This window comes from Apodemus sylvaticus, chromosome 10 (genome assembly GCF_947179515.1).
Source record: "Apodemus sylvaticus chromosome 10, mApoSyl1.1, whole genome shotgun sequence".
NCBI lineage: Eukaryota > Metazoa > Chordata > Mammalia > Rodentia > Muridae > Apodemus > Apodemus sylvaticus.
In genome coordinates this window covers 14,784,186-14,807,932 of record NC_067481.1, presented here as the reverse complement: position 1 = coordinate 14,807,932, position 23,747 = coordinate 14,784,186, and the positions used below count along the sequence as shown (strand labels likewise).

At 45.1% G+C, this 23,747-nt stretch overlaps 1 protein-coding gene across 1 annotated transcript in view; it reads right to left on the bottom strand.

Annotated features, from left to right (window-relative positions):
• Positions 1-23,747, bottom strand: part of Prkca (protein kinase C alpha) — a 396,501-nt gene that overhangs the window by 231,905 nt on the left and 140,849 nt on the right. Inside the window, exon 3 of the mRNA XM_052194107.1 lies at positions 13,043-13,125. Coding sequence (XP_052050067.1) covers positions 13,043-13,125 — 83 coding nt within the window. The remainder of the gene's footprint in view (positions 1-13,042; positions 13,126-23,747) is intronic.

The following is a 23,747-nucleotide window of genomic DNA, read 5'->3' as shown; positions in this document are numbered from 1 at the left end:
TCCTTATAGAAAACCTCTTTATACTCACACAGGTCGATGCTTCCTGTTGAATCTGTTTCTCTGGAAAGTCCTGACTTGGACCCTTGGTAAGGACTCAGGCTTTGCGGCTGTGTCAAACCAGGAAAAGAGCCCCAGCTAACAGTCACAGCTGAGCCATTGGGCTTACACTTCACTGATCTATCTAAGCACTCAGGAGGGGTGATTCAGGTGAGGCACAGCTGGGCTCACCCATTTTGTTTCCTTTTAAAATTCTTTTCATTCTCATTTGTTCCTTTTGTAGGGGGCGGGGGAGGTAGGAGGGAGCACGCCATGGTCCGTGTGTGTGGAGGTCCGAGGGCAACTATCTGTCAACACCTGGTTCTCTCCTCTAGGAGGGTTCCAGAGACTAAACTCATATTCTGAAGCTTGGCAGCCATACTTTTGCTTGCTGAGCCCCCAGCCCTCTTTTTCACTTTTTGAATAACTAACATCCCATTGGGTAGATGTTATAGCACGTAAGCAAGATAATGTAAAGGGTTAACCGCTCAGAGACCATGAGACCAAATCTTAGGGTGCAGTCCTGCACCACAGTGATACTGGGATGAGAGTGGAGAGGAGACACAGCTAGAAGGGGACCAAAGGTACCCAGAGCACCAGACAACTCTGGGGTATCTGACTCTGGAGATGCTGCAGAGACACTGATGTATGGACAAGATGGCAAGAGCCGGGCAGCGGTGGCACACGTCTGTAATCCCAGCACTTGGGAGGCAGAGGCAGACAGATTTCTGAATTCAAGGCCAGCCTGGTCTACAGAGTGAGTTCTAGGACAGCCAAGGCTACACAGAGAAACCCTGTCTCGAAAAAAACAAATCCATAAAAAAAAAAAAAAAAAAAAAAAAGATGGCAGGAGCAAGCTCTAGGGTGAACAGTGGAGGGGACACAAGAATGAGGTCGGTAAGGACAAGAATGTCCACGTCAACATGTCAACCTAGACTTGGGGGTGGGGGCCTCCAACACTCTCCACCTTGACGACATCTGGAAACTCATCAGTAGTACTGTCGGGGCTGTCTCAAGGCTGGTGGCAAAGATCACAGGGACCATGATGTTCTTGCAGCTGTTTTCCATCGGTATGTCATTCTTTAAACAGATGTTTAGGAGCAAGTTGGCTTAAGAAGATAGATACACTGAATGTGTAACAGATGAAGCAACAGACCCTCTGTCCGTCTCTTGTAGTCTAGACCATGTGGAGTTAACTCACAGCTTCTGGCTCCACATACTATGGATGGCAGTGGAGAGCATCTCCCACTGGCTCAGTCTCTCTGAGCCACTACCGAAAGTTGAAACAGCCTCTTGCAAGTGAGTTCATTTGACTGTTTAAGGCTTTTGATCCCATTGTAAGTAAGCTAGTGGCACTGTGGAGATGCTCAGAGGTCCTCGGCAAGCCCCTCCGTTTCCTAGATCCCAGTATATGTGTGCCTCTGTCCACAGAGTCTTCCTGGCCCTACCTATGGAAAATACACTAAGCCGTGAAAGTAGGGCCAAGGTGAGGAAGGTACCAGCCAACTGAATGGGACCATGAGTTCAGTTTATTTAAAAAGTGACTCAATAGCATCCAGGAATAAGCTTTGGCATGAGCCAAAAGCTCTGGGCTAGCTTACAGATAAGAGAAGCTGCATTAGACATCTTTCCAGAACCTCAGTGCCCTGAAAAGCCCTCCTCCCTCCTGTCTAAAGAACAGGAGCAAGCCACTGCAGGTCCTCACCCAGCCCTGGCGCCCTGCATGCCTGTTTTCATAAGGGCATATTTCTGGTCTCCCTAACGGGTGAGTTTCCTGTTAATTTCACTTCTAATATTTCTTGCCATTTTAAGATTTCTCATAGTCGCACTGACCCCATACTCGGCCCCCAAGCAGGGACTGAAAAACTGCCTCTCTGGTTGTCTTTGCTGTGCAGTCTTATGGCCCAGGAAGAGAGGACAGATTTGAAAGTGGAAATATCCAGCTCAGAGCTTAGAGCTCCAAGCACCACCACTGAACTCCAGAAAAGACGCCATCATCCCTAGCCTTGGTTTTCATATTCTTACAGTAGGCAGACGGACAGAGGCTGCCTGCAGCTGGGTGCTATCCACTGAGGGGATAACAATGAGACTCATGCATATGCATGGCTTCACCAGGGATGCGCTGTCGGAAGACAAAGGCCATGGTTTTTAAACATCTGCATCCCATAACACCTGCCACATTATAAATGCTCGAGAAACATGAGATGATTATGTAACACAAGCAAACACACACACAAAAAGCATGAACTACTCAAGATGCTACATGTCAAGTGATCAAGTGATACTACAAACATGCCAGCTTGGGTGTGGTGTGTCATCCAGCCCTGGGCCTTCAGCGGCTGCCTCCTCAGACACGACCTCCAAACCAGAGCTCAGGTCGAGGCAGCCTCAGTGCCCGTACAGCATAAACTCCCCGGCACACTGTTCAGGAAAAACTAAAAGGAACCTATCATACTAACTTTTTAATCAAACCAGGCAGAAACTGCTATTGAAGTCCACTATTCTTTTCTTAGGTTTTTTTTGTTTTGTTTTGTTTTTAAAAACTACACTGCACTAATTAAGAAAATGGATTTCTGTGACTCCCTGTGAAAAGCGGGGAAGCCTGCCAGGTATGTGACATACATGACCTAACATGTTATAATAATGGAGCAGGTGAAAGACTCATTCCCCAGCTCTGAGGTTTAGCCTGAGTCTCATCAGCACTGGAAACACTCAGGTAATCAAGGCCTGGCAAGCTAAACCGGTGTAAATCAGGACAAGGGAACTTCAGCAGTCACTCCTCTTAACACCAGTCCATAGAGTCCAGAACGCTCTATTTTTGGAAAGAAAAGACACAGATTTTCCCACAAAGAATTTACTTGTAAATGTAACCACTAACCAATCCCACTATTTTATTTATTTACTTTATTATTTATTTGGAGAGGTCTCCCCCCATGAGCGGAGCTGGTACCTGCTGCACTTGACGTGGGTGAGTGACCTAGAACTTGGACAGTCCTCCTGCCTTTCTCTCCAAGTTCCTGAGAGGACAGTGACCTAAAAGCACTAGGTGAAGTGAGAGAGCTCCAGAACAGCTCCCTAGGAAACATGGCTTCAGGTAACTGGTGAAAATTTAAATGATACATTTCTAGTTACACTACACACTTCTTTGAATTAATCAAGGATAGACCAAGACCATTTTTTTCCCTCTTCTTTGCTGGGTTAGGAAGACAGATGCCTCCCCGAGACCCAGCAGTGGCACCCTGCAGCTCATTAGGCCTAGGATGAAGATGGGCATCTTTTGAAGCTGTTTTTAACTTGCAACTAAATCAACATGGCTCAGATACAGCAGAGGTGCTTCCCCATGCAGGACATATTTCTGTTGCTGTGAATCTGGCACATAGATAATCCACCCACTGATGAGCAGAATTAGCACCGGGGCTCTGGTGCTGGGTTTGCTTCCCTGAAATAATGTCTTTCTCAGGTTTCCCACGGCATCACAGTGAGTGGGGAAGGGCCGCGGTAGGTGGGTGTGGAGTGGACTTCCTGGGAGGCTCTTTCGGGGACATCCCGCTGGGGCGAGCAGAGCGTGGGTTTCTCTACCTGTGCTAATGGTAGGTCCTCTTGTAATACATGTCACCTGAACTCTGGCTTGGCAGCTCTTTTCCCATTAGGCAGGAGATGTGTCCTAGTGTAAGGTGGAACATTAAAATATGTATTTTTGCAAGCAACATTAGGAAAAACAATCAAAACAGCCTGTCTTCACGTGTTGCTATCTCCATGAAGCCTCTGAATTGTCCCAGTGACTGCACATCGCCTCCCAACCCTAACTTAACAGCCCTGTATTCCTTCCCCTGCATGGCTGGTATCCCTCACGCCTTATGGAGCCCCTGCCCCCCCACGCACACTGTTCTTCTCATCCTTGAAGTGGGAATATCTCTGCTTTGAGAGGGCAGGGGCTCTCTAGCTCTGTGTGCTTCAGACCAAGTAACGATGGAATGGTATTCGGGACAGAACCAACTTCAAAGACTACCATGCTTGAGACTCATGTTTCTAAACATGAAAACCAAGGTCAAGGAAAGGTCTCAACAGCATGGGTAGGCAGCCGTGCACTCTGGGAGAGCTCACCCAACTCCATTGCTCCTGGATCTTACCCGTATCTCACTTGTCCTTATCAGCCCGAGGAGTTAAAAAAAAAAAGCCATCTATTTGTGTCCATATTAAATGTAAAAACACACTTGAAAGAAAATTATAAAATCCACTAAATCAACTGTCTCTGGATTTACTTTAAATGCTGTTGTTTTATCATAGGTGAATCTCTGTAATGTGAAATTTTAAACAACAACAACGTCAGCAGTCTTCTGTTCTTGCAATGCTTTCTAAGACACAGGGATGAACTCTGGTCACAGTAAGGCAAAGACAGCTCCGACTCTCCTCCACACAGCCAGCAGCCAGCTGCTGTGAGATCCTGCTTCTGCTCGGCCATGATGTGCACCCTGCCTTCCACTGCTGCTTCCCCGAGTTGACAGGGATCGATTGCTCTCAGATCTTTGAACAAGACACACTTTATAAATTCTCGGATTTGGAGGTCTGGCCGTTCTGGGCAAGTCATATTCACAAGTTAGTTAACCCCTTCCAGACATACTGGCTTCTGATGCTGCCTGTAAGCATTTTGGCTGACTCCCTCCCAGTGGAGGTACAGACATGACCAGGAATTCACCTGAATCCTGCTCAGTGGTGCTGTTCAGATACAAAGTGCATAAGATATACTGTGAACAGTCTCCCCAGACAGTATAAGCCACTGGCAAAGGCCCATCTTAACAGCACAGCTAAGCGCATCGAAACACAAGGCAAGTATATGTCCTTCAGATACTGGGGAGGCCTCTTAATAGGCCTCATCCTGGTCAGATATACCTACATCCAATGTACAGAATGAACAATTCAGAGATTATAGATGCAGTAAGTATGGTAACATCTTTTAAGCTCCAATCCTTTATAAATGTGAAATTTTATGTGTTTATCCACCCAAATCTACAGACTTAAAAGAAGGCTATACATGACAACGTTGAAGGCAGCATTAATGCTGTCAGGACGCATCGATAAAGCGCCCCAGCTTTGCTCTCACTTAAGATATAGAGACAAACAGAGCAGAGAATGACTGGAAGTGATAATATATTAGTATATATACATATATATACACACACACATACACACACACACACATATATACATACACCAGTGTACATATATATATATATACATATGTGCCTATACATACATGTTTTTCACACACATGTGCATGTATACTGACAGGCTGGAATGCCCCACCTCCCCTCTGGCAGAGTGAGCTTAGTGAACGTGTAGAAATGAGGATTAATAGAGACATTCTAAGAATAGGAAGGGACTGCAGACAGAGGGGGCTGAGAGCTGGTGAGATACGCTAGCAGATACAATTTTAAGAAGTGAGAGGAGCCGGGGCGGTGGTGGCGCACGCCTTTAATCCTAGCACTTGGGAGGCAGAGGCAGGACGATTTCTGAATTTGAGGCCAGCCTGGTCTACAGAGTGAGTTCCGGGACAGCCAGGGCTATTCAGAGAAACCCTGTCTCGAAAAAAACAAAATCCAAAAAACCAAAAAAGAAGAAAAAGAAAAAAAAAAAAAACAAGTGAGAGGAGCAGTCGGCCATTGAACCCACTGTGACCCTTCCTACCCACCTGACCTCCTCATGGCCAGAACACAGAAAAGAGCCCTGTCAGAGCATGGGGTTCATGGCACTGAAGACTCCTGTGTTTCCTCCACAGAGCAAAGTCACATTCACTGTCCCTGACACAAAGTAAAATGAGGTCTTATTCCCTCTGTGACCAGTTCGTGTTCTTCACTACCTCTAATGCCAGTGGCGGGTGGAAGACTATTTTTATACAAGGACCATTTTAAGAAATGTGTTAGGCTGCTGTCTCATAAAGATTTAGATGTGGGGATGGCAGGCAGAACCCTAGCTGTAATTTCAGGCTGTACTCCTAGAGCTTAGTGGCCTTCCAGCCCTGCCTGCTTTCTGAGCCATGTACCCCAATATTGTCACTTTCCAGCTGGGGACTCCTTGCTCTGAAAATGCACAGCCCTGGTAACTAAGCATGCGGTCTTTAGATGCTTTCTATGCTCTCTTCCCCCTCTACGTGGAGGGTGTGGGTTGCTCCTAGACTGTAGGAAATGCTTGCCTCTTTTCTCTCTCCATGCTTTGAACAAGTGCTGGGCAATGGAACATCCCTCCTTCAGAGCAGATGAGAGACTGAGAAATTGACCTAAGAATCTTCAAGGGTCCTTTTATTGAAGCATGAAGCCCTTTCTTTCTTCGATCCCCAAATAAATGCAGTTTCAACTATGGTGGTCTCTTGAGCCCAAGGAGCACCCCTGTTCAGAGTAACTCAGAACACGCTTCCACAGGCTGCTGCTATCTGGGCAAGGCTGATTTATTCTTCAGTGCTTTTCTTACCCTTTCTTCTTGAAGATGGCAGGGCAGGTCCAATATCTGTGGATTTTGCAAGCTCTAGGACTTCTCCGACTCCCTTGGAGTGTGGCTCATTGGAGGCATTAGCAAGCAGCATATAAACAACTCATGGTAACCCTTCTCCATGCAGTGAAGAAAGTCTCCATTCAACATTTCAAAGTTTTCTACAGGGAAAGATGCTAGGAGCAGCTTTTTCTCATAAATTCTACCTCATTCTCCTCTACCCAGCCATTCTTGTAATGGGCATCTCCCTTCCGTGCTTTCGTAAGTATTTGACCAGAATTGCCAGAACATGCTACCAACCTTCTCCACTGACAGCACACACCACCCATCCATCGGCCCCTCTTTCTTTCCTTTCAGGGCTCACTTTTTGAAGGAGCCAATCACAGACCCATTAGATGCCCAACAAACAGTAAACAATGGTACCCTGGTCATTTTTTACTTTCTCTATTATGCCTCAGTATCCTTACTACAAAACTAGATTAATCTAGTTAAACCTAGACCAATCTTTATCACCCTCCCAGCTCTGTAGTTCTATGACTTTGAAATGTATTCAGAAAAGCATATGAGGACCTGAGTTTGGATTCCCAGCACCTATGTAAGGGGCACAGTGCTGAGGTAGGCTAGGGTGTAGCTGGCCTTTAGCTACTTTGTGGATTCTTCTTTCTTCCCCTCCTCTCCACTCCTTTTCTTCTACCCTTTTAACCCTCTAATACTAGATAGGAGACAAAAGGATAGAGGGGAAAGGGGGTAACATTATTGTTAGACTGCTTCCTGCTGATTAGGGGCATTGAGTTCCTTGGGGTAAGTTTGATCTTTGCCATCGGGATATTTCATTTCTTCTTGTTATTTCTGCTTTTGCCTATGACCACTTAACAAGTCATGACCACCAACAACCAATAGCAACCAACCACTAACCAGTCATACCTTGCCTCTTGGGGCCCTAGCATTTATACATTCTCTGAAAAGTTGCCAGAATTCTAAACATCACACAATCACAGAAAGTATCTGCAGCTGGCAAAATCACACCCCTGCTAGAGCATGAGGCAAATCATAGTCAGCTGCTGTGGACAATCTGAAGCAGCTCCATATTCCATACCTGGGATTAAAATGAAAACATATTATTATAATATTTCTCGGTGTGTGCTTTTTAAAGATACCAAAATCCTAATATTGTCATTAAGCTAGAGGGCAGAGATGTGTGGCTCCCTGGAGGTCACTGCAAGCCAGTCTAGCCAAACCAGTCAACTATCCAGGGCAGTTCTCTATCCAGAATGCTTTTCTAACACCTTGCTTGTGTGGCTCAGTGTGACCATCTTGTGGCTTCCTAAGACTTCTTCAGATTTGTACAATGACCACCAAGGATGCAGAGGGATGACACCTCATGTGCCCTGACTGAAGAAAGGCCAAAGTCATGGGTCTCTGAGCTCCAAAGAGGAGAGACAGATGTTCTTGAGACAGCATACACAATCCTCTGTGAGCCAGATAGGCAGGGCTAGCTGAGTCCTTATATCTTCTTACATCTCATGAACATTTTTACTTTCTTATATTAAAACAAGCCACCTTTAAGGCCCTGAAGCCCCACGCCTGCAATAAATCGGCACACACACTGTGAATGGCATAGGAGCAGAACTTAGCTGGACATCAGACCACATGTGTTTGCATGGCATCCCATGCCAAGCAGCCGCTCACAGAAGCTTGTCTGCCTGGTTCTGGGCTCCAGGAGCAGGGGATTAGCATCCAAACAGGAAAAGCATCCTGAGTTTGGAGAGCCTGCTGAAAACTAGTGTGCAGCCACTGACCTGTGATCTAAGCCGAGACTTCCCCATGCAAACTGTGGGACACTGTGCATTGCTTATTTGTGTTAAATACAGAAAGTTAGAGTCTGTATAACCAATGCAAACAGGATCAAAGAATTGGCATGCAGACCCTGCAGGAAGTTATTAACACATACAAAAGCTCCCCCCACCTGGCCTTCTTCCTCCTACATCTCTAGCTGTTCCTTCTTGGTCTCCCTCCCTGGTCTTCCTCTCTCATCAATGGGATAGTTCCTTAGGGCTCTGTCCTAGGATCTAAACCCCTTTAATCTCTCTCTACAACCTCTTTCTAGGCCACAGGATCAATCCCTCAGTCTTAACAAAATCATGAATTCTGTGTCTTCTGGACACACCCACTTCTGTCCTCCACTCACACTTGGTCCCCACACAACTGTCTTCTCAGGGTCAGACTTCTCAAGCTCAATGGATCCAAACAGAATCCACTAAGCTCTCTCAAATACACATTCTCCCTGCAGCGTCTTCATGGACTTATAGTACCTTTATCCATGCATTTGGGTCAGAAACCTGAGACTCATTCTCAGTATCTCCATCTCCCTGACCTCATAAAGACCAAAGGCTACTTATGTGGATCTCAAATAATCCTTGAGCGTGTCCCTTCTGCCTCTCTCCATTGATTCGAACTCCACCAAACCACGGTCTTAGTTCTCTAGAGAGCAGGCGCCTCTCCAGCTGTTATACTTTCTCATGTTCCAGCAGTAAAGTGACTGCTTCTGACCCGATGCATCTCCTAAAAGGAGACCAGAGTAACCTTCAACAGGTGCTCTGTGGTATTATGCCATTCCTCACTTAAATTCCCCGGGTCTCCATCACGTCTGAGATCCCCAGCCCTCACAGATTAAGCTCCTGCCTCCAGCATGGCTTCCCTACCTGCTTTCTCTTTATCTGAAACAGTTCCTTGACAGCCCCTTAAATCCCAGCACACACACACACACACACACACACACACATACACACTTGCCTGTTTTCTACCTACTGTTAAATCCCAGTTTAAATTCAGTTTCATGGCCACTTAGAATAGGTTATTTAAGGACACTATTCAGTATGCAGATGTCCCATTTTAATCAGTGACTTTTAAATGTCCATTTCTAAGGGTAGCGGATGAAATCTTGAGTGCGCATGTGGATTGTTGACATGAACACGGCCATGTTAAAGACCTTAATGCTTCAGGCCATGGAAAGGGCAACACCTTCCCTGGGTGAGGCCCAGAAGCATGGCAAAGCCTTGCTCTGATGCACGTATGAATGTATCCAAAAGATTAAACAGTATATATGCAAAACATAGCAGCCACAGCTTCCTCCTCCAGGATGAGTGCAACATGAGTCTGCTCCCTTACAGAGATCTCCCACAAAGACTAGCTTATACCTCTCCTCCTGGGATTGCATATGCACTGACTTTTGAGGTTATATAGTAGGTGACCTCCAATAGGGTGAGCACAGCCCACCAAACACCAGCTTTTCTCTGTATGTGTCTGTTGGTTTCTTTATTTCCAAGTTATCCAAGTCAGGTTTCCAGGGCCAAAGCAAACAGGATGAGGCACACTTTCCCCCAGGACAATGTCCAGCAATGGCTGAAGTAGACAGTTAGGTATGTGTTAATTGATGTACCTCAAGATGCAAGACACGTTTTGGTTCATTACAGATTTTTCAATAATTGATTCTTAACTGAAAATACAGAAAAACAGAAAAGAAGACGATGTCAAGGACTGTATGTGTTCCCATAACCTACCTGCACCTTCTTGTTCTAGATGTGGCAGGGAGAGAGAGAGGAGAGTGAAGAGACAAGGAAAGACCAAACAGGAAGAAGATGGGCATATGAGTGAGGAAGGGAAGGGACTGACCCGGGCTGCTCTGGGATGACTTTGAAACACGAACAACAGGATGTCAGCTTTTTAGGCAAGTGGGTAAGAAAACCCAGGCACAGTAAGACAAACATCACATGTTCTCTCTCCTATGTGGGTCCTCGCTTCCAATGCTTATGTATGTGTGTGTATGTGGGAGTGACTGTGTATTGTGTATGTGTGTGTACGTTGGAGTGACTGTGTATTGAGGCCACAAAGCCAGAAAGGAGCCCTGAGAGGAAGCGGAACAGAGGTGCGTAAGTTGGGGAGCAGAACACCTTGTTGGAAAAGCGAAGAGGTCAATATTGGGGGTAGAAAGCTTTAAGGAGTGATGTGTTGGGGAGATGGCGTATGGATGAAGGAGGGTCACCCCACAATAAGGATGCATAAAAGAGCCACAAGGAACTCTGATAGTTTTGCAAGTTAATTAAAACATACGAGTTAAGGACAGACTGTGAACAGAGGTAAAACCACTCCTGGATGACAGATTATTAAGTGGGGTACTCCCTTCCTCTGAGTGCTTTGTCAGGGAGCCCCCCCCCAAACAATACAAGTTCCTGCCACTGCTCCTGGTTGTTCACCAGAATCAGATGGTAAGACATATCATAGAAGATGCCACAGCTTTGACTGGAACTGAGCTGGAAGCTTTCTTCCTGCTGGCTATCTTGTATAGTGCTGAAAGGTGCTACACAGGATGTTGAGAGAGAAAAGCCATAGAAGCCCGAAGCCCATAGCCAACTGTGAACCTTATATGGGACACTATTGACACGATGTGCCCATTGGTACAATAGGGGCATAGCTTCCACCGAGGTAACCAAGCACTTTATGATTTCTTTGACTAGATTTGAAGGCATTTCTTGCTTCAGAGGGAACTGATGCCAGGTATTGTAAATCTGGCAAAAAAAAAAAAAAAAAAAAAAAAGTCTATGGCTGGAGCGGTCATAGAGCCTAGAGAGGAAAGAGATACTGTTATTCTGCTAAACAGACACATCAAGTTGCATTCAAAATATTTATGTCCACAGATTGGTGCTGCTCGAATCTTTGGTCAGAAAACTTTCAGTTAGAGACGCAGTGGGAAAGTTACTGCAGAGATTTATAACTGGTTAGACACGCCCAGTCCTAAGTGGGCATGCACATCACATCTACCAGGGAACACCATAGAGGCAGAGAGAGCAAGAGGAAGGGGGGAGTGAGTGTTATGGACTGTGGTCCTCTGACAAGTGATGCCCACTGGACTTCTGAACTCACAATAGCTATGATTGCCTCCATAAGACTAAAGATTCAACCCATCAACATCCCATCATAGATGGAAGAGAGGCTCATGGGGCCTCACCCCTCTCTGAGGAGCCACTGGCAGTTAATGGTTGCCAGGGGAGCGGAGACATTGTCTTTGGTGGTACAGCCACCTGAAAGTTGTCTACACTTCTGTAATAACCCCTCACCTATATTTGTGTACATAACCTGGGCCCAACTTACTGGGTTACCAAACAAAACCAAACCAAGACACAGACGTAGAAGGTAGATTGGGAAGAGAAAAGGGGTTGGGGGAGTAGGAGGATACAAGAGAGGGAATTGGAAGTAGAATATGATCAATATATCCATGCATGAAAATATCTATGAAACCCTCTAGTGCACATAATTAGTTTACACTAATTAAAGGAGGGGGGAAGTTGGTATATAACGTTTGGTCTTGTTTAATATCTAAAATGTCCTATAAGGAGATATAGTCTAGAAAGAAGAAAAATATGAAAAACTGGGTCAGGAGCGGGAAGGACACTAGTTTTGGCTGCGCATAGGCAAGGCAGCCAACTTTTCATGGGCTGCCTCATACACAGAGTGATGAAGCACAGAGACATGGGCTGTCCTCTGCCCAACCCCTCTAAGCCCCAGGCACACACCAAGGCTGTCTCTACCCACGCCTAAATCAAATCATCAAAGGCATATTTCTTTACTACACAGGTTAAAACAAGGCACATCTGAATTCTTCAAAGCCCTCTGTGGAAATGTCACCTTCTGAGAAATGTCCTGTTTCACTGAGAAGCCTCTTTGAGGCTTGCGGGAGTAGGTGTCATAGGTGGGAATTGTGGGAAGCCCAAACATAAGGATAAATAATCAAACTGATCTAGCATGAGTGATTCAGACTAGAAATGCCCCCCCTTTTTCAGTTAAAATGTTATTTTTCACATGGCCCCAAACCTTTCCACCTAATACAGCTTAAACACCAGCACTTCGTTTTGTCCTGGCTCTCAGTGTCCCTTCAGTGTCCTCTGCCCGCCTTATATTTTGGTAAGAAGAGATGAATCTGACATGGTCAGTAGAAACGGAGAGAATGAGGACATAAATAAGTGAAAAAAAAAATTACTGGACATCTCGGAGATTGTGGTCGGTGAAACAGCTGCTGCCCACAGGATCCCTTCAGCACAGGCGTTGTGATGCTCAGCGGAAATGTAGCATTGATCTCCCGAGTGAGCTAGGGGCACTTTGTTACAATGCTTAAGACAGATTGCTGACTATTGTAGTAATTACAAACTTTCGAAGAAAACCCAAGGCTGGTCCATGCCCATTGTGAAATATATCCATAGAATTGCTACTATAAATTTGGTAGATTAGTCAAAGTGGTCATCCACAGGGGAAAAAATACAGGCTAATGATATTCATCTGAGGATATCTCTGTGAAATAGTGCACAACTGACAAGGATGATAGACGTATTCATTATTACAAGACAAAGTGAGAAAACAAGATGTCTCTTTATTAATAGCATGTTCCAGAACAACGGTTGTATAGGAAATAAAAAATAAATAACCTCAGACATTCGCATTAACATCAAATGACAGTTTTCAGATTACTTACATCAGTGTCAGGTCCCTTATCCGCACCCGGACAAGAGAAAGTAACAAACTCATGGCACCTCTTGTGAACCACAAAACAGCAAACTGAGGAGAGAAAAGAAAATGAAAATCAGAAGAGTTTATATTTAATCTACCATATGGTGAGAAGTCATTTTAGTTTCGATATAGACAGAATCTCATTGCAACACTAAGGCACTTCATTCAAAGATCAGCAACACTTTAATTCGATTAAGCTTGTAGATAATTCTACAAAATGCTCAGGAGAACTAATCCATGGCTTTCCAACTCTAAAGCTGGGGGAGAGGAGATCCAAAGCTTATGAGATACTTCCTCAATGTATATAACCCAGGTTATAAATTCAACATGTTTTCCACTTACTTATACCTCTGCACATATATAGACACACATACACATATATGTATGTATGTATATATATATATATATATATGTGTGTGTGTGTGTGTGTGTGTGTGTGTGTGTGTGTGTGTGTGCATATGAATACAAACATTGTACACTCACTGCAGGTTAAATAAAATGAACTGGAAAAGGAGTAACTGATGACTGATAATCCAGAAGTACCCTGAGTGTGAGTGTGAAGACCCAGATTCGATCTCCAGCACCCAGGGCTCAACTCATAACCCATCTATGACTCTAATTCCAGAGGATCTGACACACACTTTTAACCTCCATGGGCACTTACACACAGGTGGCATATAGAGATTATGTGCAGGCAAAGCACTGATACACATAAAATAAAAAGAAATATTTTTTAAAAAGAACTACACTAACTCAATCTATAGAAAATATCCCTTTGAAAATCAGTTGAATGTAATCTAACACTTCCTTGCCACGGTCTTTGACAAAGGCTGTCCCCAGGAACCTTTGCAAATCTAGCAAAATTATTAAGAGACTTTTCTTAGCCCAGTGCCAATTTGACAACTAACCCTGAAGATGGATCAATAGAATAATTTAATTATTAGAAATGAATATTTAATCCCCAAGCAGTCTTTGGGGATGGCGTAATATGGAGGATACAAAAGTAATCTGAGTCCTTTCTTCAGAGCTTAGTGCGGAGCTCACAAAGCAGCCTCTACTGCTGCTCTGTGCTAAATAATGAGGAGAATATGTTAAAGAAGCGATATGCTGCCTACTTCAAGTATTCTGGAAGTCACGAGGTTTTACTACATCTTACAGTTTGCATGTATGCTCCCACCAGAACTGATAAAATCTGGCTGCCATTCTAGAGGTATGTGGAAAAGAGACAATAGGAAAGTGACTGGACAATAAAAATTTGTCCCCTGTAAGTGAGACTTGCATCATTCGAAAAGGGCAGACTCAAGGCAGGGGAGACAGCTCAGAAGGCAAAAGTGCCGGCCTCAAAACCTGATGGCCTCGTTTAGGTCTCAGAGATCCATATGGTGGAAGAATCCAACTGACCCCAGCAAGATGTCCCTTTACTTCCAAATTCACACCGTAGAGTGTGCATATGTGACCACACACATATGCATGCATACACACACACATAATGAATAAGTAAACACACTAAGAAGGGTGTGGTCCTGCCCTTTCGTCTCTAGACGCTTCAAGACCCACCATCATGTGGATCACTGTTTTCCTCCCCTCTGGAGCAAATGGCCAAAAGGTGCTTGCCAGTCCAAGCACCATGACCTTGGGTTTTCATCATCCAGAACAGTGAGTAATTTATATACTATCCAGTGGAGAGGGGTTGTTATAGCAGCAGATGGGAACTAAGATTCAGTGCAAAGAAGGCTAGAGCATACTGATTCTTCACTCATGTACTCTTCTCATACTGAGGATAACAAAACCTTCTGCATTTGTATTAGTTGTTGAAGGAGATGAGGAAGGGAAGTCACTTCAGCCGGTGACAAAGGACCATGGGTTTGCTGAAATCCCCAGACAATTCACATACTGAGCCAAGTGCTAAGGATTCCTAGAGAGTCAGGGGTGTCTGGAAAGAAATTCAGAATCTTTTCCTGTCCCTCGGAAACTATCGAAAGACCTCGAACGAAGAGGAATGTGTATGAAAGCAACATCAGAGGTACATGCATCAGCATTAGAAAGAATCCAATGTTGAGGGCTAAGGCATGGCTAGGAGTCTTTAGGTAGTCTGGGTATAGAGGCAACCGCCAATCATTTAGACCTCTAAGATAAAGAAGAAGTGCGGAAGAGTGACTGGACCTGCGGAGTGACCACAGGATCCCGTTTAAAAGGCAGCCTACTGTGGACAGGCATTTGTTCTGTCCCCGTGTATTATCAGAATGAGGCTTCCTATCCACACTATGCAATATGCCTCGATAGCCTCAGTTCTAGATGGAGAAACATCGTTCAGATGCAGGCAGTCAGTCAGCTTTAAGCACACAATGAGTCTTTATGAATGGGAGAGAAAGGGAATTGAGATTTTCACAGAGATGTGGCCTCAGAGGTCAATAGAGAAGCAACTCCTAAGAAGAATGAGATGACAAAGGTGTGGGCGTCTCTGGAGAGAGCTGGAGGAGCGGAGTGTGAAGCTAAGTGTACAGGCAGTGCCTGTGTGCGCAGATGGCGGTGCCGACATGCGCAGAGGGCAGTGCTGAGCTCCTCCAGGTCTTGAGAGCATGTGGGTCCCTTCCACGCACTGCTGGCAAAGGCATCATGACTGAAAACTCTCCAACGATAGCTAATAAAGCAGCAGTGGGAGACCCACATTAACCTGCTCACCCCTCCACACCCGGCACAAAGCTAGGTTTTATTTATTGAAATTAGCAGAAGACGCACTTACTAAAGGAAAAGGGTTGCAGGTCAATACTGCCTCATTGTGATTTGTGATGAAGGCGAAGTCTGGGGGGTAAACAAGCAGTTTGATTTCTTACTTAATCTGTTCCAACGCTCAAATCCTCCACTTTCTCTGCTAGCCATCTCCATGTCCGGATGACACTACTGACACTTAAGTGTCCAGTTCCTTTGGAGGATTGGTGTGCCTTTGCTGTCTGTAATCTGTACCAGCGCACTGCCACAAGCTGAAGTATTTCTATTATACACTTCGAGAAAATTCTTACTTCAAATATTTCCCTCAGAATCAAGCTCTCACCGCCCTCTAAAATTTTCAGAGGCTGTAAAGATCCTTACCTACTCCCAAATGACTCCTCCCACCCCTGCCCCGCCTCCCTTGTCCCAAGATTCCTCACATTACGCTTTCCATTTCAATGAATGCTTCCAAGAGGAGGCAGACAGAAGGTCCTATGTTTCTAGGGTTCTCATGGACGTATGAATTATCTGGGGGCATAAAGCCCTTAAGCCTGCTTGCACTTTGAATATTCCGTTGGGAGCATGTTTAACTTAGCACGCAGAATATCTAAAGTTCAGCCCCATCACCGTGCATACTGGGTATGGTGGCACTCACTTACAATCCCAGAATACAAGGGAGGGGTGTAGAGGCAGGGGGATCAGACGTTCACTATCATCCTTGACTACATTGTGAATTGGAGGCCAACAGGGGCTAGAGGAGGCTCTGTCTCAAAAACAAGGAGAAATGTGTCTTCTCCAAAACAGAGTAAACTGCACGCCCAAGCCTTAGTAAAGAGAGAAGCTCTGCCGTCCCCTCTTCTCACCATTACTATCGCCTCTAGACAGGGAGCAAGGAGAGTGGTGAGGCTGACTGGCTGGACGAACGCTTGTCTGGGAAAAGCTGCCCTAGAAAATGCCTGCAGTGGCCAGACATTCCAAAACTCACAGATGGCTGCCCTGGACCTTTGCTTCCAAGTGGCAACTAAATTGGTAATGTGGGTTTTGCAGGACCACATAATCTAAGCAACAGAGATGCAATAGGACTGTGGCAGAGAGAAGAAAAGAAGGATTGGGCCTAATAAATGTACTGCGCTTTTGTGGAGGTGGCCAGTGGAGATTTTCCTCTAGTTTAAAACTGAGAGCTACTGCTTTATTGTAAAATCTAAAAGAATTCAAATGACCATGTAACATGGGGTAAAAAGAACTAGGTGAAGAACTCTGGGGTACCTGTCACATGGCGCAATTTCACCAGCTGCCTGACTTTGGCAGGCAGGCATCTTCAAGACTGCCACACTCAGCTCGAAGGATGTGAAGATACAACCATGGCCAGTCTCTTGCTGCAGAGAGCTGTTTTGAAGAAGCCCTAGTCATCCTGCCAGACTGCATACACTGGCGAGGGTATGTAGTGTGTGTGTGTGTGTGTGTGTGTGTGTGTGTGTGTGTGTGTGTGTATGTATCTCTCTGTCTTTCTGTCTCTGTCTGTCTCTCTGTGCGTATGTGTGTGTCGGTGTGTGTCCATGTGTATGTCTGTGTGTATGTATCTCTCTGTCTTTCAGTCTGTCTGTCTGTTTCTGTGCGTGCGTGCATGTGTGTGTGTGTGTGTGCATGTATCTCTCTGTCTTTCTGTCTCTGTCTGTCTCTCTGTGCGTATGTGTGCGTCTGTGTGTGTCCGTGTGTATGTCTCTGTGTGTATGTATCTATTTCTCTTTCAGTCTGTCTGTCTGTCTGTTTCTGTGCGTGCATGTGTGTGTGTGTGTGTGTGTGTGTGTGTATGTGTGTGTCAGAGGGGATAGACATGTGTTGGGGGTTGCACATATGTGTGCATGTGAAGGTCAGAGGTCACTGTCACCCTCTTTCACTCTCTGTCTTATGAATTTTTCACTCTCTGTCTTATGACAAGCTCTTTTTTTCTTACCCCAAAACACACCAATTTTGCGAGACTAGCTGTTCTGTGAGCTCCCAGGGATCCTGTTATCTTCGCCTTCCCAGCACTGACGTTACAGGAGCACACCACCACACCTGGCTTTTTTTGGGTGGGCTTGGGACCCAAGCTCAGACCCTCATGCTTGTCACTTTCCCTAAGGAGTCATCTTCCTGGTCCCCAGGAGTCAGCCTGCAGCCTAGAGACAGGGAGTCCAGTAAATCTTCATTCTACCATTTCTGAACACCAAGACTTACCTGTAACCCTCTCTGCAGGTGTGGGGCTTCCCAACAGAGACAGCTGACTCCTGAGGTGAGCCCACCACACTGCACAAATGATGCATTAGCATAAAAAGGAACCCGGTCCATGGACCTGAAGAAGTGAGTCTCTTCTACAGGGCTGGCCTCTGCTATGGCGAACACTCTATCTGGATTTCCCATCAATGGCTACAGTGTGAAGAAGCAGGGATTGAGGAGAATACGCCCCACTTGCCAATAAAAACAGAACAAATAGCAGAGGCCTAATTTTGGGTCAGAGACTCATTTTAAATACTCAAATAAAAAACTGAAGTGTGTTGCACAAGTGTCATGCTGATATTAAAAGTGATTCTCAGCCGTGTGTGTTTAGTTTAAGGAGATCAAAAACCAACGAAGGGCGTATGGAAAGCCAAAGAGTGAGAGAAACATTCCCTTCTGACCCTGTTCCTCCTATGAATCTGCTAAAAATTAACTTGACTAGAGGAGTCTCAGTCCATTAGACACACACCAGGACATGCGAACTCTCTGTGTCAAAGTCATCCTCATGCAGACAGGCGTCTCAGGCCTCCTGGCTGGAGATAGTGTTTGCTAGACTCTGAGAGAACGGCAAGTCAGAAGCCTGCCCCATACTTCACTAATGCTGAGAAAGAATAGGGTGAGTCGATGGTACTGATACAGCAGCGGGATGCTACAGAGCCCTGCATGCGCCTGAGGAGCCTCACAAACACAGCCACACACAGCCCATCGCCTGCAGCAATGCCCCTGTGCCTAAGGGAACCACTCAACAAAATGATTGTTACCACCACTTCATAGTCATTAAGAAGGACTAAAGAAACAGGGAGGATGGAGGGGAGAAGAGGGGAGGAGGGAGGGCAGAAGGGAGGGGAGGAAGGAAGGGAGGATGGAGGGCGGAGGGAGGGGAGGAGGGAGGGGAGGAAGGGACAGGCTGAAGGTTTAGAATGAGACAAGAAAAAGGGAGAGGAAGAAGAGGAAAACTGACAGGTGCTGACGAAAGTGCAGAGAAACCGGACCCATGTCCACTATGGATTGAAAAGTAAAGTAATAAAACCACTCAGGAAAAAATTTGGAGATGCCCCAAAATTAAATGTACAATTACCACATGACCCAGATATTCCATTCCTAGATATAGCCTCAAAGAAACTGAGAGCCAGAAGTCACCAGCATCCATTATTCCCTGACAAACGGTAGAAATGACCCAGATGCCTATGGGCAGATGTGTAACTGAGATGGAGTGGGAGCAGCCTGGTGCTGTGCAGTCCGAGAGAGGAGTATAGTTCAGACACGTGTGACAGAATGTGAGTCCACTCACCAGAGACAGATGGAACCCACTTCCTAGCACCCACAAGGCCCTGTGAAAAGAGGTTATCTACATACCTCTAACACTAGTGCTAAGAGGGTTAGAGACAGGTGGATCTCTGGGCTCCCTGCCCAGCCAGACCAGCCAAAGTGGGGAGAAGCCCCAAGTTGGTGAAAGTCCTTCTCAATCATATTAAAAATATAGTATATATGAAATAGTTAATAACTATATAATAAGTAGTAGTAGTGTAGATGCCTGATGTCAACTCTCCTGCATGTGTGCACCTGCAAACATACATACAAAATTCACATACATGCACATACACAAAATGTATACACATAAAAATTATGCGCGCGCGCGCGCACACACACACACACACACACACACACATATACACAGAGAAGGTTACCATGAATTAGATGGAACAAATTGGGAACTGATGTGTAGTAAATCCAGAGCTCCTATTTAAAATGTTTTTATTTTTTTATGTTCTGGAAATGGACGGCAATGAATGTTCCAGAACATTGTAGATATATTTCGTGCCACTGAAGCACACCACACATTTAAGATAGTTTAAATGGGGGGGGGGTGCAGGCTGGAGAGATGGCTCAGTGGTTAAGAGCATTGGCTGTTCTTCCAGAGGTCCTGAGTTCAATTTCCAGCAACCACATGGTGGCTCACAACCATCTGTAATGGGATCCCTCTTCTGGTGTGTCTGAAGACAGCGACAGTGTACTCATATAAATAAATAAGACTTTAAAAAAAAAGATAGTTTAAATGGAAAAACTCATATGCATGTTTTACACAATAAAATGTATTTGACCCAGAGCAACATTTACAAAATTACAAATAATAATTATTATAAAATAAGTGCCATAGGAAGTCATAGACTGTGAAAGATTCAGCCTTGTGGTCCTATTTACATGGATTTTTGTGATGTGTAAATTCATAATTCTTAGAATTAAGGAAATTTTTTCTTCTATTTTTTCCAATGAAACCAGTGCTAGAGCCGAGTGGGGCTATAGGGACAGTCCAGAACTGAGTGGGGACAGTCCAGAGCCGAGCAGAGCTGTGGGGACAGTCCAGTCTGACACACAACTGTGAGGTACAGCAGGTGTTTCCTCTGCACTCGTGATCGTAAAGTTCAGTGACAATGACAGAAATAGCACCTCCTAATTGTGGCTTGGGCTCTCTTAGCAAGCGATTAACAGCGTTTATCACTCGGTCTACATGCATGACAGGATGTGTATCACTCACACTCGAAACAGACCGTCATGGGGCAGGTCCAGACCATCATGGATGGTTCTGTATTTCTTCAAAAAAATTTTTTTCCTTTCCTTTCAGTCTCAAGTTTAAATCATTTCAAACTCAGACAATCATCCACATAAAATGGAATGTAGGCCTAACAGTTTTATCTAAAATTAACGGGAGGGGGGTAGGTAGGGGAACATGATGTAACATATACTGGATTCCAAAAGGAACCTGCTAACAAGAACCTGCTAACTGTAACAGTCCTGCTCTAGTCAGGACAGAGCTTGTCCCCAAACCTCCCTGTGTCTCTGCCCTCAGTGCAGTGGCACAGGACCTTGTGTGTGCTAAGCGTGCTCTCCAGTGCTGAGCTCTGCCCTCAGCCCTCTTTCACAATGTTTTAAATTTTATTTTTACATAAAAGGGTATTTTTGCCTTCATTAATGTGTGCACCACATACATGCAGGGCCTGCAGAGGCCAGAAGGGGGCACCAAATGTCCTGGAGACAAAGTTGCAGCTGCTTGTGAGCCTTCATGTGGGTGCTGGGAATTGAACCCAGGAAGAACAGCCAATTAATTAATTAATTAATTAATTAATTAAGCACTGAGCCATCTCCATGCTGCCCACCAAACCTCTTCTTACTTCTTTTTATCCTTCTTCCTCCTCTTTTTTTTTTTTTTTTTAATTTGAGATCGGGTCTCATAAAGTTGAGTAGACTAATCTCAAACTCAATTTGACAGCTTGGGTAGGCCTTAAAGTTAATTAACTAACTAATTAATTAATTAAGTCGAGGCCAGCCTGGTCTACAGAGTAAGTTCCAGGACAGCCAGGGATACACAGAGAAACCCTGTCTTGAAAAACAAAACAAAACAAAACAAAACAAAATTTGCTAAAAGGGATTAATGAAAGGTAATGTCATATCAAAACACAATGAAATGAAAGTCTCTAAGACATGGCTTCATGGGGAAAGTAAGGGAAAATTAAACTTATATTTGCATGTTAAAAGAAAATTATTGGTTTCAGATTTGTGACAGTGAAAACAGTCTTTGCCTAGGATATACGTTCACATGTATGGGAACAAGTCTAGTAGATGTGCCGTGCCACACAGACACTGCACAGTGTACTGCCGTACCACTCATCCAATGGCACATCGGCTCTGCCCCTAAGCAGCCACGCACACATGCCCAGATGTTTCCAAACTCCCCATATGTCCATATCTGATCATGCAACCATCTCTTCCTCTTCCAGAACTTCCCTGAGCATTCCTGGGTGTCCTCTCTTTGGATTTCCCTCCTTGCGCGGATCTGCAGTGTATTCTGAAGGATCTAAAGGGTGATGTAAGGCATGAAAGACAGGATCCTGAAAACAGCTCCTCCAAACTTACTGACTCAAGCAACGCAGCCATGGCATGACCATCTCGCAGCCAAAGGGGAACCTTGGGACAAGGCTGGGGCAAGAAAGGGCTGAGGAGATCTAAGAAGTCACACGTCAGGGTCTGCGGCCTTCAGTTTCACTCAGACACTTGGCCCTGTCAAGCACTCAGCCCCGGTCATCAGCAGAATGTCATCCGCTTCATTCCTTCTGGTAAACCATATAGTTTATGATCTTGGAGAACAAGGCCACACCGTGCATGTTACTGTGGTTGCTGCCCCTTTGAATTGCATTCTCTGCGCTTGGGATGCTTGGTGGTGAAGGGATTGATCTCTGGGAAGCTGCGGAGCGTGGATGCAGGAGATCAAACAGATGCTGAAAGCAGACTTGGAATTTAGGACTTAGCTGAGTGTTATACAGGCTGAGGGGGGAAAAACTCCTCCGTGTGGCTTAGGCCTGGGTTCTGCCCTAGACAGGCTGGGTGGGTTATGCTTCATGACCACCCAGACAGACAGACAGGCTAGTGGATCTAGTACTGTAGTCAGGGGCCTCCGGGCATGCAGAGCAAAATTTCTAACAAGGCAACTACACAGTCAAAAGAACCCCAGGGAGCTGAAGGGGTGCCAGGAGCACTCACATGTGGTCGGTGGTGGAAAGGGTGGGGTGACCTAAGAGCTGGGTGAGGAATAAGGAGAAAGCCAGAGAAAAGACCTGGCTGAGGGTTGGGTGGTGCAGGCCCAGGTGCTTGAGAGACTCACAGGCTTAAGGCCTGAACCATGTAAGGGTCAAACAAAGTAACTTAGCAAAGACCTGTCATGAAGTAAACAAACAAAATTTAAAAGAGCCAGTGCTAGAAAATTTGTATAGTATTCAGAAGATCATTTGTTCAGTCTCTAGCAGTTTGCATAAATGCGTGTGTGTGTGTGTGTGTGTGTGTGAGTGAGAGAGAGAGAGAGACAGACAGACAGAGAGAGAGAGAGAGAGAGAGAGAGGATTCCCTGCTCCCTTTTAATCTCCCCACTCCTTTAATGAGCTGCAGTGTTAAAAGCCAGATACATGTTTAAGACTAACAGAAGCAGTTCAACCTTTCTCCCCCTTCGCTGCCACTGTGGTAAGACAGTGTAGTCTCCTGTTCTTCTCTGTTTTTAAAAATTATACAAGTAAAATAATGTGGTATCTGTGAATCTTTCTAATCCTCTCAGCAGAGGGGGAAACACAGACACAGAAAGGATGATGTGACTTGTATGAGCTGATGATTCCTGGAGCTGCAAGACGGTATAGGGGCTTTATGGCATTATTCTCTACTTTTGAGCCTATCTGAGAATATAAATAATTAAGAGCTGAAAACATACATTTGGGAATCTTGCAAGCATGGCCAACTTTTATTTCTCTACAACTCAAAAGGCACTAAGATCCTATTTGGAGATAAGTTGTGGCAGATATAATTAATTAGATGGGTCCATATTGATGTAGGTCAATTTCCTAACCAAGTGTGACTGGTGTCCTTACAAAAAGATGGGGTGCATAGGGATACACAGGGAGAAGTTTACGTGAAGCTGGAGACTGTTCAGGGTGATGTGTCTATATGCCAAAATATGCCAGAAGTTGCCACCAGCCACCAGAAGCTAGGGGTGAGTCACAGATTCCCTGTCACAGTTCTTCGAAGAGGCCAACCTTACCAACAGCCAGCCTTTAGAACCAAAGGGCAACTTCTGCTCTCTGAGCTATTTAGTATATGGTAATTTGTTACGGCAGCCCTAGAAAATTCATATGCACACCAGGAAAGTTTCCAGAAAGTAAAGGGCT